General features: G+C 40.4%; 1 protein-coding gene across 2 annotated transcripts in view; it reads right to left on the bottom strand.

The window, feature by feature from the left end:
- Window positions 1-286: 286 nt before the first annotated feature.
- Window positions 287-17405, bottom strand: part of ATAD2B (ATPase family AAA domain containing 2B) — a 158402-nt gene continuing 141283 nt past the window's right edge. For both annotated transcript variants that reach the window (XM_075923418.1, XM_075923419.1), the window contains exons 26-28: window positions 6168-6295; window positions 5233-5361; window positions 287-3744 (exon numbers count right to left, since the gene is read on the bottom strand). In XM_075923418.1, coding sequence (XP_075779533.1) covers window positions 3703-3744; window positions 5233-5361; window positions 6168-6295 — 299 coding nt within the window. In that variant the 3' untranslated portion in view covers window positions 287-3702. The remainder of the gene's footprint in view (window positions 3745-5232; window positions 5362-6167; window positions 6296-17405) is intronic.

Below are 17405 nucleotides of genomic sequence, written 5' to 3'. Positions count from 1 at the left end.
TGCCCCACTTTGATGCTAATGTACGCCAAACAGCACTACCCCAGTGCCATTATCCTGAAATTTAATGTAGCTTATTCTCTAACAAAAGGGAGATTTTTTCTTCATTAGGTTATTTAATTATAATCCACACCACGAGTTTCAACTAATTATGCAAAATTAAAAGTGGATATTTTCCTTTAACAGGCAAACACTGAGAGCAAAGTTACTGACTAAATATCTGAACAACCAAGCAACAAAATCCAAGAAATAAATTATGCCTACTGAAATTTTTAATGGACTACAGACATGTTTTTCTTGTCATCTTTATTCAAGTATTTCACAGCAGTTATATTACAAATTACAGTAAAATGTTCAAAATCTGCAGAAGTTCAAAAAATTAAATAACTTACTTTAAACTAATGTAAAATGAAGTTAAAATGCAAAACATCAATTTAAACACAATTCTGAATAAAACTATAGAATCCAAAATATATCATAGCTGATGAAAGAAGTCTACTTAATCCACAAAGTAGACACACATTAATCAAACAATAGGACTCCCCAATGTCTAAATAACCCAATGTACAAGATACAAAAGATGCAGGTACAAGCCTGAATTCAAGCTCATGTTGTGATTACAAACAATAAAATAATGACTATCAGCTGCAGGGCCTGACATTCAATATATTGAATGTAAAATCCGGAGCTGACCCACCAACTTAATCAAAAAATGGGAAGACAAGATAATACATAAAAAACCAGTAATCCTATAAATACATTGGCATATGAGAAAAATCAAGTAACAATACAAAAGGAGACAAACAAACAAAAATTAATCACAGGTGAGATTCAAGCTTGCAAATACTATTAACTCCACAGCCACCAACTTCACCCTAGAGCAGTTCCACTACCTGCAATACAGTCCCAATGGCCCACAAAGAAGTTTACCTCTGCCTGGCTATGTCTCACTTTACTGACCCAAGAACAAGGCCTTACACAGGAGTTTATTTGCAAATTTCACATCAGAAAACAAGGAACAGAGGTCAATTTGTACAAATACTTGCCAAATGGCAAAAAAAAAGAAAAAAGATGTACAAATAGTAAACAAGTTTAGACCACATAGATAGATTAACAGCTGCTTTAAATACCCAGCAGACATCTGTAAAGGGGAAAAAAAAAGCTGATGTAGTAATGTGGCTATTTGGGCCAGAAAGGCAGGTATAATTTTACCCAAGTAAAACATATTTAGATTGGCTAATTCTTTCCAAAAGGTCTAAAATATTGAAGTTGCAGATCCTCAATTAGTAAAGTTGCATCTTTCAGTTTCCATATCAGGTTCTAATGATCAGTAAAAGCTATTTTAAAAAGAACTGACCTGTTGGAAGCATTTTAATGCTAGGCATGAGTCTTATATTTGCTTGTCAAACTCTGATGACTAAAAACTCAATTTTTTAATTCATACAAATTTAGCAAAGTGTTAAAAATGTGTGTAGTTTTATTTTTCAAAAGTCCTGCTGCTACCTAAACAAATACTTCTCTGAATAAGTGAAACTGGAATAAATATTAAAAAAAAAAAATGCTGCAGCAAGAACCTGAGACTTGCAAAAAATCCTTTTACTAGAAACTTGCTACAAAAAATTGGCTACATTTAATTTAATCAAATCTTTAAGTTTGTAACAATTTCCATCAAAATACAAAATTGTTGTTAGTGTACCTGACAGCAAAGTATCTCAAACAGGAATGATGACAATAAATACGAAAGGAAACGTGAAAAAAATCCCTATAATCAAATTTGAGATACCACGAACACCTTGTTTCAAATGTGGGATTGGCTGTTCCTTTGTTTATTATTTTTAATCGCATTTTCCCACCAAAATATACAGTATTTCAACATGGGTTGCATTTAGAATAGTATGACTAGATTCATACCAAGCCTTCAAACATTTTTCTCTTAGATATTCAGAAAACAAGTGGCATTTTGGGGGAGAAAAAGATCAAGTCAGAATTAGAAGGCTTAAACACAAAATACGAAGAAGCACTTTGGATTGCTGCAGTAGCCCAAGGCCCAAGTTTGTTTTTCTGCAGTGGCATACTACTACTAGCCAAAGACATGGAGACAAGTACCTTAGCTTCATCATGTAAACGGTAGCAGAGAGTGTTACAGTCCTCCGTAAACACTGTTGGTAACTAAAATAGAAAAAGCTGAGGTAGCTCAGTATCTCTGCAGTAGTCCAAGACAGTTTTCTCTAATTAAAAACAAAACACATTGTGTTGCATATTTTGGAAAGACGCTCCTACAGCTACATATAACAGTTATAATGAACGATAATATGTGATTAACACCAGCCAACCTGTCTACATTTTCTAATTATTTGTCTGAAAAATCAGCCCAGGTCATGTTTTAACACCGAGCCTGTGATAAGACTTTTACTGCAACATCCTTGTCTCTTGCAACTGCCTAGATTGTGTCTCCCCAAATTCCAGAAAGGAAAGTTTTGAACTACTGATATACTCTCTATTCAGCTATAAGAACTGCAATCCACACAGCGCAGGTCAGAGGTCCACAAATGGCCAGTGATAATATAAAGTTCTTCCCTGCCCGCCCCCCAACATTAATACTGCTATACATGGCCCATAGTGTGGTACCCTGGATTAAATTGTACTTACAGTGAGCTAGGGCTCCAGGACTTTTGGCTAACTGTCTCTCCTTTCTATGTCCATTTAGCATGTCTTAGCTTTAATAAAAACAAGACTTTAGAAATAAACCTGCCAGAATTAAACAGCTTTTGTTTCTAAGAACTCAAAATGGACAACAAATAAATAGAACTGTGAGAAAAAATAATAGCCCCCTTAATGAGTATTCTCTTCACTTTGTTTTCAAAAACATATGAGAGTTTCACTGTGTAGCTTATTTCTGTAACATAAATATACGACAGAATAAAGAAATTTCACTGTTTTGGTAAAGTGTATCGCTTTTTCAGTGTGTCTTAGTTTAGTTCTGTAGAGTAAGACAGGCATTTTAGAACCATAATATTGGTTGCCATTCAATGATGAGGAAATGCAAATCATCCTTTTGGAGCTCTTCATTCTGAAGACCGCCTTCTAACTCTGCCATTTGCTACAAGCCCAACAATTTGAATAGCCTTATCTTTCTCAATTGACTAAAAAGGCACATTAAAGGCAGTTCTAGAGAGCCTTATTTTCAAATTACTGTATATCCAGTTACTCAAGTTTCCTACCACAATGCATCACTGCCAACTTTGAAACAGATTTCTGTCCATTACCCCAGAGAACAAGAAAAAAATGAAAAGGAAAATTTTAAAAGTTGTCCATTTAAAAAAATTTAACCTAGTTAAATCTGCTCTATCCAGTTTTCTTGTTTGTTGGCCTGCTCCACTGTGTCTGAAGTTTCTTAAAAGATAATGCATGTAGAGAGAACAGGAGCAGAAATGAGAGCAGTTTCTGTAGCACCAAAAATCTCCAAGTTGTGGTGTAGTATTCTTTATTTATATCAGATACAATTATCTGAAGTTCTGTTTGGTTCTTGTAGGCTGGTTGGTTTCAGGTACCTGAGACAATAGCACCAAATTTAACAGAAAGAAAGAGAGCGAGCATTTAAGACCAAGGCTCTGCACATACTTGGTGCAATTGGAAATCGAATGGCTCAGAAGACTGCTCTCCCATGAGCAGTTTAAGAGGATAAACCCACCCATCTCGAAGAGATCACAGGAATGTTTCAAACATATGAACTGTTCTTTCCATTTCCTGCAAAAGACACCAAGAATTAGTTATATATAAATATACAGCAACCAAAATATAGTTTGTGTTATATAATCAGATCTACTAGGATTTTCTTTAAACTTGAAATAATTTAAAAGAAAATAGACAATTTTGTTAATCATAACTTCCTAGCTGATGGCAAACAATAAATAGGGGAGTATTGAAAGACACATTAATGCAGATATATTTTCCTAGTTGATAGTTTAGGGGAAGATCAAGGTATATTAAGATCAAACTTTCTGTTGATACACCCTATAACAAGGCTGAGGTGTGGATCAGACCTGCTGCCAAGCGATACTTCTGTTTGTTCATTTCAGGACAATTATTTACGTGAAACATGGCCCCAGAAAAGCAATGCTTTTCAACAGTGGACATCATACACAAACGTGAGGTTTCATAATAATCATTTACATTCCAGTGGTCAGAAATGAACCCGGTATTATTATTAATCTAATTTTAAGACATGTTCTTCAGTATAAAAAGCCTTATTAAAAGAAAGATATATTTAAGCACTAATTGCAGGTCACATTGCTAAAACACTGTACTTAATCACAAGTCCCAAAGTACTTTATAAACTATTTAGATACAGGTCTTCTAAAATGCAAATATTTCTAAGGTGAATGGTGGCAGTGACAGAGAACTGGTTCTAAGCATGTTGAACAAGATGGGGTGAGACACAAAGATTTTGCCAATCGCATCATGGGAGATTTAACAACTACACAGAGCCAAGGCGGTCTTCATTTGTATGTGTTTTATGCAAAAGACACATAAAGAAGATTGCATACAACTTAATTTATGCACCTCAGAAGAAAGAAGGGCTGAGATGACAGTTTTATTTCAATCTATAGTTCAAAGCAGTCAAAAATATTCAAGACCTACTACTTACCTCAAAAGATCAGTCATGCAAAGCAAGCCAAAGGATTTGATCTTTACGGCACTTATGTGAGATAGGTATCTATTAGCTCCATATTGCAGAAGTGAATACAGAAATTAAATCACTCATCCATAGCCACAATAGTAAATGGCAGGGCCAAAATGACTACTTCCTTGAATATTCCTAGTTCTTAACTGCACCCTCAGTTCATTAGGTTGGAAAAGCACATACTATCTGATTCCTATCCTTATGCACACCATCTAAAGAATGATTTCACTCTACTTCTCAAGTCTTATGTCTGTCTTTTATGGATTTTGTCATTCACATCCTTTATATTCTTTGTGATAAAAATTCATGAGAAAGTCAGAGACATCCCAGGGTGGGTTTGATTGTTTGCAAGAGAAGGCAAGAGGGACTGGTTCATATCAGAAACTAACAGTTCCTTAAACCATTACTGAACCAAGTTTCTTTTAATCTTTAGTAGTTAATATAGTTTTCAAAAGAGAATTTCAAATTTGTATCAGTTAATACAGAAATATTTTAATGCAAATTCTATTGCAAAACTCAGATGAGAAACAAGAAAAATTGTAAAACTTTACCTCTACAAGTTGCGATTTGTCATAATCTTTACGATGCCGATAGATACATTGACTAAGGAGTGAGTACAGCCTCTCAAGTTGGTCAACAGTCAGGTTGTTACTTTTCTTAACCAACAAATCCAGTAGTTTCTGTTGAGATTAAAAACAGCACATAAATAAATAATCAAGTTTTTCATTCCTGAAATCTGTTTGTAACTAATTATTACATTTAATTGTTTATGGACAAAGCAGGATTGCGCTAGGGTTTTTTATGTTCCAAACAAGAACATGGTTCAATATGTAAACTGCAGTCAATAGTCTTAAGAGCAGATAACTCTCAATAGAGATCTTCTTTACATTTGTTTGTTACAGTATGCAGAGATCCTCTAATTACTACACTTATGGAAAACATTCATACTTGGGAGAAGCTCTCTGCAAACATCCAGCAAATCTACTGCATTATCCTCCTAAAAAGCCCTTCTTAAAACTCTCCTTTGTTGTGATGCCTACAAAAAAAAAAACCCAAAAAAACAACAACCCTAAATGGGGAATGAAGGGGAAAGACAACAACTCCACTTCATCAACCAACACAACTACATCATCAACCTCTATTACTGCATAATTGTGTCTGCACAAATTGCATTGGAAACTCCAGACTATTATACCGTAATTATTTAAAAGCTTTTATATGTATATTTATTACTGTATCTGCAGACACAGCAATAAGATACAAATGAGTATTTAACAATTTTGTTAAGTGATCACTAAATAAAAATTGCTGGATAAAGAAAATGTTTAAAAGATAATGCTGATAGTATAAGATCATACTTTCTGCAGAACAAAATAAAGGAAGTTGATCTTCACAATATTCTGCACAGAGTATAAAAAATATCTTTGATGGTGTATGAAAAGAGTTGGGACTTGTAATCATTAAATTTAGTTCTTGATCCCATTACCTTTAATCTGTCATGATCAACAACAAGAGGGGGCATGAGATCCAATGGCTCCTCTGGAACCTGCTCCAGACTTGCAGGTTTTGGGGTCTCCAATGTGATTTTTCGAGATTTCTTAAATTTGGATACACCTGCAGTTTGGATGCAAAATTATAGCACATCAGGAATAACTGATAAAAACTGAAGTATGAATAGGAAAGTAAATTATTTATTTAACCTAACACATTTCCAATAGTCTTTCAAATGTGATGACCCACACAAACCCCCACTAAGAACAGCTAATGGCATTTATACAGTCCATACCACCTTATTATCTAGGCACTGGAATTAAGATTTGACCTCGTTTTACTACTGGCAGCTCTGGGATAGGACAGACTCATTTGAACTCAACACCCTGCTTTTGGAAACTTGGCTGAAAATATAAGATAATCAGAATTTGCTAAAAAACAACTACCTCCCATTAACTTAACAGCAGATAATTTAGTCTGGCCTGCTGCATAACACAGGCCAATAATTTCTGCATCCAGACCATAACTTCTGATTGAAATACTGAATGTTGAAGGACAGTCTTTACTGAAAGACAATTGCTGGAGAAGCCACCATATTCCACCACAAGTTGTTTCAATGTTTAAATTACCCTCAACGTTAAAGAACTGCATCTTATTTCCAGCCTAAATTTGACTAGCTCCAAATCTATTCAGCTTTCCAGGTACTTGTTGTTGTTCAACTACACCCAATTTCTCTGCCTTCAGCTTCCCGTGAACCCCTCAACATACCTCACACCTTTGAGACCCTGTGCCAGAGCACCATTTTTCGAGGCACAGAGCTAGACAGAAGGGCAGTCTTTAGACCCAAGTCAGAGTTGTTTCCTTCTGGCTCAGCGGGGACTATGTTTAGTTTCTTATTTTTCTGGAGTTAGAAATTTAGACAGGACACAAACTGAAGCTCAAAAGTCTAAAATCTACTTGATTACCACTTGCATATGAAGGACTAAGCCTGAGAAGTGTGTAACACCCGTAACTCTCATTAAACCTCAATAGGAATTGTAAGTGCTCAGCAGTGGGCCCTAAGGTTGTTCTTGTCAGTGGTAGAAACCTTAGTTTGAGAGAGAATTTTAGTCTGATTTCTGGGATTTTGTTCCACACACCTCTGAACAAGCTTTATTCAGTTTCTTAAACTTTGACATCAACATTATAGTTTTTTAAACTTATATTTCAATTCAGAATTCCAGACTGGCCTGCTTTCACTTAATACATTCCTAGTGTTCCCTTACATTCCAAACATTTGGTTTCATTGCCTCTTACTACAACATTCTGATAGAGAGAGCAAGATTTCATAATAATTATACCCTAATCAACTGACACCAAAATTGAAAAGTAGTTTACAGAAATAAGTTAACAGCAGCATTTTTATTTGTTCTTAATCATTGGTGTTTATTATAATTTATTAGTGAGCACTCAAGACTTTTGCAAATACCTGTGTTATGGGGATGCACTCTGACCCACATTAGAGCACATTATGTTCAAAGTACTCTAAGTCAATGCCAGCCCATGAAGGGTGATAAGTAGGAGACATACACAAGCAGAGTCAGGCATAGCCAACAGCCTTTTGAATGTACTAGGTCCCTGGGACTATCCTATAACACTGTGCAAACCCCTTACTAGTTTTATTTAACGTCTGTGTATAATGTGTTTTTCTGACTATCTCAAAGCTTTTTACAATAATCACCCCAAGGAAGGCAGGACATGGCTGCATCTGGAAATCATCAGGGCTGAAGGAGGACCACTGGAACATTCTCTTCTCCCTGCTGAGTCAAGTGTTCTGCCTCACCAATATTCTCAAGCTTCTCATGAACTAGGGAGCAAGGGACAATTTGGTCTCAAACTTACTCTACCACAATACTAGGGATGTTAGATAGCAATTAATTGAATAATTGTGTAACCACATAACATTTTAGCATTACACAACTATTCAATTCTCTCCAGGGTCGGGGCCAGCAGCCAGTGGGCTCCCAGCTTCACTCCCAGGGAACCCCAGGTGGAAGCTGGTCCGCGAGGGGAGCAAGTTTGAAAACAGAGGCAGCAGCGCGGGGCGCCAGCAACCCCTATCCTCAGGGGGTCTGAGCTTCCCTGTGGACAAGAGCTGTGCTGGCATCCAACGGAGCAGCCTCTGATTGTAGCGACCCTGGGCCTGCCACGGACACAGGCTACTCCACAGCAATAGCCCCTGTCCATGGGGAGGTCCAAGCTGCCTGCAGACCGAGGCTGTGCTAGCATCCTATGGAGCAGCCTCTGTCCGCAGCGAGCCTGGGCCCGCAACCAATAGGGGTTGTTACCACGGCAGCCTCCTGTCCTGCCCCCCACTGCTGCCTTTGATAGCTCCTCATGGGCACCGGCTCCAGCTTCCCCCCTTGCTACCTCGGACACAGAGGCATGAAGGGGAAGGGAGAGCGCATGTACTCAGCAATATTAATTGATAAGCCTAGGCTTATGAGTTAATCATGTAATTGACTACCCATCAACATCCCTACACTATACTAGCATCCTTTCTATTTTAGGTCTCCCCCTGCATTTGTCTCTTTTTCATCATCTGGCAAAGAACTGCACCTATGCTTCTACACATAGTCCTTCCTCAGTGAGGTAACAGGAATACCAAAGTGAAACTGATAGCTGTGTTCTATTCCTTCTGGGTCATTAGAGAAGGAGAGTTTGCTCACCTTGTACAGTAACTAGAGCTCAACATGCATCGTCCCCTTGTGGGTGTTGCACTTTATGTGAGCATGCACCTGAGCCTTTCATCAAAGCTATTTGCAGTGCACATGTGCCCCATCCTTGTGTCGAAACTCCTTAAATTCAGCTGGAGCTTTCCAGAGCAGAGCTTTATTAAATATTTTCAACACCCCTAAACATTTTGCAGCATATTGAGAAAGGACAAGGAGGGCTCTGGGGAATACTTTACAGGAATTTAAGCCTTGTGTCCCATACTCAGGCTATATAAGGCTGCATGGGCAAACTACCCTCAGTTAATTCTCTACCGCAAAATCCCACAGAAAAACTCTGAAGCATAGGAGAAAGAGGATGGCTAATGGAGCCAAGCTGCAGCCAACAGCTGGTCCCAACCCTGCTGCATGGGGCCAAGCAGACAGTCCACAGGACCCGACTGCACAGGGCCAGTCAGCAGCCAGATCCAGATCCTGTCATATGGGGCCATGCAGCAGCTCGTTCCAGACCTGCTGCGTGAGGCCATGTGGCTGGGACCCAAGTGTCATATTTCTTAGATAGGTAGCCAGGATCCCTGGCACTAGCCAGGAGAGGAGTCCCAGCTCAAATCTGGTTATGCTACAGCACTTTGGCAAGCCCCTATTTCCCAGCACCTCCACATACTCACGGCCAAGAGCCACCACTTGTGAACGCACAGATCTACTCTCTCACCTACTACCCCCTGCCATACTCATCAGCCCCCTGCTGACAGGGACACTGATGTGGGTTGCAAGACACTGCCTCCCCCTCAGCCAGCACTGCCCCTATCACAGCAGTGGGTCAAATTTTGATTTTTTTTAAACACACAACTGGGCTGCATGTGGCCCACAGGTCAGAACCACTGCCTTAGACGTATCTGCAACAGAGAAAAAAATCTAGGGAACTTCCTGAATAGGTTGATTCTGGCCAACGAAAAGGCTAATGCTCTTCTAATATCTAATGTATGGGAGATGGCTTCCTGTACAATCTTATGAGGCTTAGTAAAGAAAATTGAAAGGCAAAAAGTTTGGTTAATGTGAACTCACAGGATACCTTAGGTAAAAATTTTGGATGGCATCATAAGCAAAAGACTCAAAAGACCTTTCAAGCACTTCACTGTGGTTGGATGTGCAAAAATTGAGAAACCTTCTACTAGTAAATGGAAAGCTGTTATTGGTACTAACTGAACCTTAATGGAACTCTCACAGTGAGACCAATGATTTTTTTCAATTCCAACAGGTAACTCAAGGTTCTGAAAAGAGAGCACTCAAATGTGAAAGATTATGGCTGTTACACCAGATATGGTATTTGCTCCATTTCTGGAACTAAGATTATGTTGTAGATTTTCCTACTATTAAATAGTACAAGTTATATGCCTGGTGAACACAATGCAATAAGTCCCAAGAGCAATTAAGACACCATGCTTGGAGTTGCAGAACATTCAGATTTGAGTGAAGTATTCAATTCACATTGAGATAGTCAAGATGATTGGAATGTTGGTATGGAAGGGTACGGCTTGCTCAGGAAGGACAGACAGGGAAAAAAGGGAGGAGGGGTTGCCTTGTATATTAAAAATGTACACACTTGGACCGAAGTAGAGATGAACGTAGGAGATAGCTGTGTAGAGAGTCTCTGGGTTAAGCTAAAAGGGGTAAAAAATGAGGGTGATGTCATGCTAGGAGTCTACTACAGGCCACCTAGCCAGGTGGAAGAGGTGGATGAGGCCTTTTTTAAACAATTAACAATACTATCCAAAGCCCAAGATTTGGTGGTGATGGGGGACTCAACTATCCAGACATATGTTGGGAAACTAACACAGCGGGGCACAGGCTATCCAATAAGTTTCTGGACTGCATTGGAGACAACTTTCTGTTTCAGAAGGTTGAAAAAGCTACCAGAGGAGAAGCTGTTCTGGATTTGATTTTAACAAATAGGGAGGAACTAGTTGAGAACTTGAAAGTGGAAGACAGTATGGGGGACAGTGATCATGAAATAATAGAGTTCATGATCTTAAGGAAAGGTAGAAGGGAGACCAGCACAATTGAGGTAATGGATTTCAGGAAGGCAGATTTTGATAAGCTCAGAGAACTTGTAGGTAAGGTCCCATGGGAAGCAAGACTGAAGGAAAAAACAACTGAGGAGAGTTGGAAGTATTTCAAAGGGACGTTGTTAAGGGCCCAAAAGCAAACAATTCCGCCGTGTAGGAAAGATAGAAAATACGGCAAAAGACCAGCTTGGCTTAATAAGGAGATCTTGCATGATCTCAAAATAAAAAAGGAGTCATATAAAAAATGGAAACTAGGACAAATAACAAAGGATGAATATAGGAAAGCAACACGGGAATGCAGGAGCAAGATTAGAAAGGCAAAGGCACAAAATGAGATCAAACTAGCTACAGGCATAAAGGGAAGCAAGAAGACCTTTTATAAATACATTAGAAGCAAGAGGAAGACCAAGGACAGGGTAGGCCCACTGCTCAGTGAGGAGGGAGAAGCAGTAACAGGAAACTTGGAAATGGCGGAGATGCTCAATGACTTCTTTGTTTCGGTCTTCACCGAGAAGTCTGGAGGTGTGCCTAACGTAGTGAATACAAGCAGAGAGAGGGTAAGTTTAGAAGATAGGATACACAAAGAACAAGTTAAAAATCACTTAGGAAAGTGAGATGTCAGCAAGTCACCAGGTCCTGATGAAATGCATCCCAGGATACTCAAGGAGCTGATAGAGGAGGTATCTGAGCCTTTAGCTATGATCTTTGAAAAATCATGGCAGACAGGGGAGATTCCAGAAGACTGGAAAAGGGCAAATATTGTGCCCATCTATAAAAAGGGGAATAAGAACAACCCAGGAAACTACAGACCGGTCAGTTTAACGTCTGTCCCAGGGAAGATAATGGAGCAGGTAATTAAGGAAATCATATGCAAACATTTGGAAGGTAATAAAGTGATAGGGAATAGCCAGCATGGGTTTGTGAAGAACAAGTCATGCCAAACTAATCTGATAGCTTTCTTTGATAGGATAACAAGCCTTGTGGATAAGGGAGAAGCGGTGGATGTCATATACCTAGACTTTAGTAAGGCATTTGATACAGTCTCGCATGATATTCTTATTGATAAACTAGGCAAATATAACTTAGATAGGGCCACGATAAGGTGGCTGCATAATTGGCTGGATAACCGTAGTCAGAGAGTTGTTGTTAACGGTGCTAAATCCTGCTGGAAAGGGATAACAAGTGGAGTTCCGCAAGGGTCTGTTTTGGGACCCGTACTGTTCAATATCTTCATCAGTGATGTAGATATTGGGATAGAGAGTACGCTTATTAAGTTTGCAGATGATACCAAACTGGGTGGGGTTGCAACTTCTTTGGAGGATAGGGACATAATTCAAAATGACCTTAGCAAGTTAGAGAAATGGTCAGAGGTAAACAGGATGAAGTTTAATAAAGACAAATGCAAAGTGCTCCACTTAGGAAGGAACAATCAGTTCCATATATACAAGATGGGAAGCGACTGTCTACGAAGGAGCATGGCGGAAAGGGATCTAGGGGTCATAGTGGACCACAAGTTGAATATGAGTCAACAGTGTGATGCTGCTGCAAAAAAAGCAAATATGATTCTAGGTTGTATCAACAGGTGTGTTGTAAGCAAAACTCGTGAAGTCATTCTGCCACTCTACTCTGCACTAGTTAGGCCTCAGCTGGAGACTGTGTCCAGTTCTGGGCACCACATTTCAAGAAAGATGTGGAGAAATTGGAAAGGGTACAGAGAAGAGCGACAAGAATGATTAAAGGTTTAGAGAACATGACCTATGAAGCCAGGCTTCATGAACTGGGCTTGTTTAGTTTGGAAAAAAGAAGATTAAGGGGGGACATGATAGCGGTTTTCAAATATCTAAAAAGGTGTCACAAGGAGGAAGGAGAAAATTTGTTCCTCTTGGTTTCTGAGGAGAGGACAAGGAGTAATGGGCTTAAAGTGCAGCAGGGGAGGTTTAGATTGGACATTAGGAAAAAAATTCCTAACTGTCAGGGTGGTCAAATATTGGAATAAATTGCCAAGGGAGGTGGTGGAATCTCCCTCTCTGGAGATATTTAAGAACAGGTTAGATAGACATCTGTCAGGGATGGTGTAGACAGAGCTTGGTCCTGCCTTGAGGTCCCTTCCAGTCCTATGATTCTAAGAGTTGATCAGGAGCTGCCAGAGATGGTGAGAGGTGACTTTGATAAAAGTAAGGAAATCAAACTTGTCTTGGCCAAGTTGGTACATTCAAAATGACTTTGGCCTAGTCCTGCTTGATCTTGTTGACAACCTTTAAAAGAAATGGAATTGGTGGGTACACATTAAAAATACCTCTTTGTGCGTGTAATCAGACAGGCAGCTTCTACAAACAGTCAGTCAAGTCTCAAACAGAATTTTGTGGACATCATGTTGGTTGCAGTGTCAAAAAAGTCAAACTCTGGAAACCCCCAACCTATGCATATTTTGATTCCAACTCCAATTTGTAATTTATGGGAAAATGACCACAATGAGGTCACATCCCATACTGTTTCACATGTCCGAGAACTAAGAAGCCAAAATAACTATCTGGCTGGCTATGTACCAATTCCAAAGATTTATTGCTCTGGTTCAGAGCAAGAGGCCACACACTCTTCCCTGATGATTGATATAATACATAGCAGCTATCTTGTCTGTCATGATCTTTATTGACTTGTTTTAGGCTAGGGGATGAAAGTGAAAACAAGCATTACTAACTGCCCTGAACTCAAGCTGATTGATGTGTGAGCACTATTCTTGTTGTGAGCATTTGCCTTGGGCTGAGTGATGACCCAAATGTGTTTCCCATTGCAAGACAGAAGGGTCCAATATTATGACAGTAAGAGGATCTGGGATTAAAAGGATTCCTGCACAATCCCTGGATCCCATGTGTAGGATCCTTCTACCAGGTGACTTTGTTCAGACTGTGCCTGCTGGGTATGTAAAATGTCCTGAGCCACACCTGGAAAGCTCAAAGATGTAGTCTTGTGTCAAGAGGACTGAGCTGCATTCTTTCAATAAGTTTCTTTAGAGTGAGGAACCTGTCAGGAGGGAGGATAAGCTTTGCCCATCATCAAAGCTAGTAGCATTCCATTCATCAAAGTGCAGCAACAGCCAAAGGTGAAAGCACTGAAGCCCGGGGTCAGCTGGAGACAACCTCACTGACCCCGGGCTCCTTGCAGTGCTGCCGCTTTGAAATGCCACGAAGAGCCTGACGCCCGGATCCCCGCAGCATTCAAAGCGGCAGCACCACACGGAGCAGCTGACCCCAGGCTCCATACTGTGCTGCCGCTTTGAAGTACTCCCCTCTTATCCCCCCACCTTGCTGCCTCTATCTGATAGAAGCGAGGGGGAGGGGAGAGCGACTAGTCAACTATCCTGTCGACTAGACCTTCACATACCAATGCTGCCTTCACCTTGGAAGCTCTCGAGACCATTATCTTGATGTAGACAGGGCATTAAAGGAAGCACAGGGCACCTGTTAAGGGATTTCCTGTACCCAGGTCCAAAGACAGTCCCTTAAGGCTTCCTCCATCACTAATATTCTATACTTAATCTACTTGTTTTTGAATGCTCTTTCCTTAAAACAAGTGCTAGTATTTTACACCATACCTTCTGGCTGTGGTGTATATTGTCCCACTTAGTGGCACCGGCACCACTTACATACAGAATAATAAGTCTGCTCTACAGCTTTAGCTGAGAGCTAGATTTTTTTTTAGCTCATGCAGTAGATGCTCATATACTACCAGAGGTTCCAGGTTCAATTCCTCTGGTAGAAAACTAGGATATGCTGGCATTACACAAGTATTTCACTTGCTGGGGAGGCAAGTCTCCCAAACAACATGCTGAAAACACCCATGGTTGACAGGAATCACTTTTCAAAACGAAACACGTTTTAAAATCTGGAAATAACAGTTCCAACAGCTAAGAATTAAGGATGTTAAGAGGTGAGTATCTGACTAACTGTGTGGTCAATACAATGTGTGTAGATTACACAATTAGTAGATAAGGGAAGGTACTCTGTCCTGGCTCTCAAGTCCAGAAGCTACCTCTGCTGCGGCTCTGCAGTTTAAATGTAGTAGGAGCTGGGTGTGCAGGCAGCCTGGCTCCCCACTACATTTAAACTGCAGAGCTGCAGCAGAAGGCACGTCCTGGACCAGCACAAGCAGGAACTGCTGCGCCTCTGCATTGTAAATGCAGTAAGAGCCAGGCAGCTCTTACTACATTTGAAATGTAGAGGTGCAGTGAGCCCGGACTTGTGGCAAGCCTCCCCTACCTCTCCTCCCTGCTGCTGTCTTTGACAGAGGCAGCAGTGTGGGATGGGGAGGTAGAATAAGTGGCACCAGGGAGACGGTATTGGGTGGAACCCACTTTTAAGCCAACTCCCCCCAGCACTGGCCCCTGTTCCCCCTCTCTTGCTGCCTCATACAGAGGCAGCAAGCGAAGAGGGGAAAGGTCAACTACTCACTTACAACCCTACTAAGAATCCTATAAACTAACTCAAGAGATAACACTATATATTACTTTCTAACTCTGAAGAGGAAAACAGGCACACACTAAACTGTGTCTCTGGTCAAATGTGGTTGAGAAATAACTTAAGGCTGTTTACCCAGGCTGCGCTACACTGCCTTTATACAGGGCATGGAGATGTTCAGGCTGAATAGACAATGCTAACAAAAGTCTCCCATCAAACTTTTCCGTAGATGAAATTTCAAAAATGTAGGGAGGAGTATGGATAAATGTGTAATTCTCACAAACTTACAAGTTTAAGCCACTGAAATCACTGGTTTAATGGTGCCAAGCTCTCTCCTATATTTTCTTGTGAAAATAAAGTCACTTTTAAACTCCCCCCCCCACACACACACACGTAAAGAGAAGATCTAACAACTCTGCTGTTTAGACAGGTAGATGAATATATTATTTAAAAACTTGAAAAAAATTAACTTTTAAAAATAAATTATACTTTGTTTTAAATTACATTGAATCATGCTATTTACAATCTCAAAACTTTGCTGAAGTGTTGTGCATTAAATTTTACGAAATGCATGTTTGTTTTTAATATATAAACATAAAAGTCCAACCAATGCATAGTATGTCTTCACTGTCACTATGATAGTTTCTTAAAAGTTAATTTATATTCATAAAAACTATGCAGTTCAAAGGCACCCATGAAAAAGCTCAACTTTAAAACTGAGCCCTTAATTCATAACAATCATTGCAAAAGCGGGTCTTTCTGCTATAGTTCATCTATAATAGCAAATTGCCATTTTCCACCAAATTATTTAACCTCTAAGCGAAGTGCGAAAATTATACGAAATTTCTCATCTTTCCTTCCAAGCCCTCCATTCTCTAATACTGTCTGTAAAATTTTAGTATCTTCTGACACTGAAGCTTGAAATTTCTGCTAAACTTGACTTTTATCATTTTCTTCCACAATTTGCCACATCCCAGTGGTTCTCTCTCTACAACAGTAGTTCCCAACCTTTTCAAGCATACGGACCCCTTTTCAACTGGATTAAAATTTTATGGACTCTCCAAACAATATAGCTGTTTTTCAACATTCGATTACTTGATAATCAACTGAAATGTGTAATAGTCCATGTTATCTAAACAAATATAGTAGTACTGAGAGAATATAGGGCGTCCACATTGAAATGTAACAACTATACAGGCAGTCCCCGGGTTACGTACAAGATAGGGACTGTAGGTTTGTTCTTAAGTTGAATTTGTATGTAAGTCGGAACTGGTACATATTGTAGGGGAAACTCTAGCCAAACATTTTTTTTAGTTTTGGATAGCATAGGGAAAGGTTAACTCCCCTCTAATGTTTGTTTTGCTGTCTGTTCCACTGTTCAGAAGATTTCACATCTATTTCTGTCCCTGTGACAAACTCAGGACTAAAGGAGTAACTCATCAAATACCAAACAGCTCTGCACCATGCTTTGAGCTAATAGCTTTATTTCCACACACCACCCAGGGTTCTAGGAGGAGGGTCCTTTTTTTGCTAACACAATGAGGCCAGCACTTTGTTTGTTTTGGTGGAGTCTTTGTTTGCCCAGGGAGCCCAGCATGTATAGGGGGAGGAGGGGCGGAGAGGCTGCTTTTGTCTGCTGTTCGGCAGCCTGTTGCTCAGGGGAGGGGGCAGCCTGTTGCTGGCAGGGGGGGAGGGGGGAGGCATGCAGGATGCGAGGCCGCGGGGGGGGGGGGGGGCAGCGGGCGTGGGGAGGCACTTTTCCTCTGCGCGGCAGCTCTGCGGGATCCCTGTCCCTGTGGCCAGCTGCTGCAGGCAGAGGCCAGTTGGAGCCGGCCGAAGAGGAGGAGGAGGTGGATTCTAGGACCCAGGTGAGCGAGCCCCGGGGACGCTGCTGCGCTCCGGGAGCCCGGCATGTATAGAGGGGAGGAGGGGCAGAGAGGCTGCTTTTGTCTGTTAGGCAGCCTGTTGCTCAGGGGAGGGGGCAGCCTGTTGCTGGCAGGGG

This window comes from Pelodiscus sinensis, chromosome 3, assembly GCF_049634645.1.
Source record: "Pelodiscus sinensis isolate JC-2024 chromosome 3, ASM4963464v1, whole genome shotgun sequence".
Lineage (NCBI taxonomy): Eukaryota > Metazoa > Chordata > Testudines > Trionychidae > Pelodiscus > Pelodiscus sinensis.
This window is presented reverse-complemented; position numbering and strand designations above follow the sequence as displayed.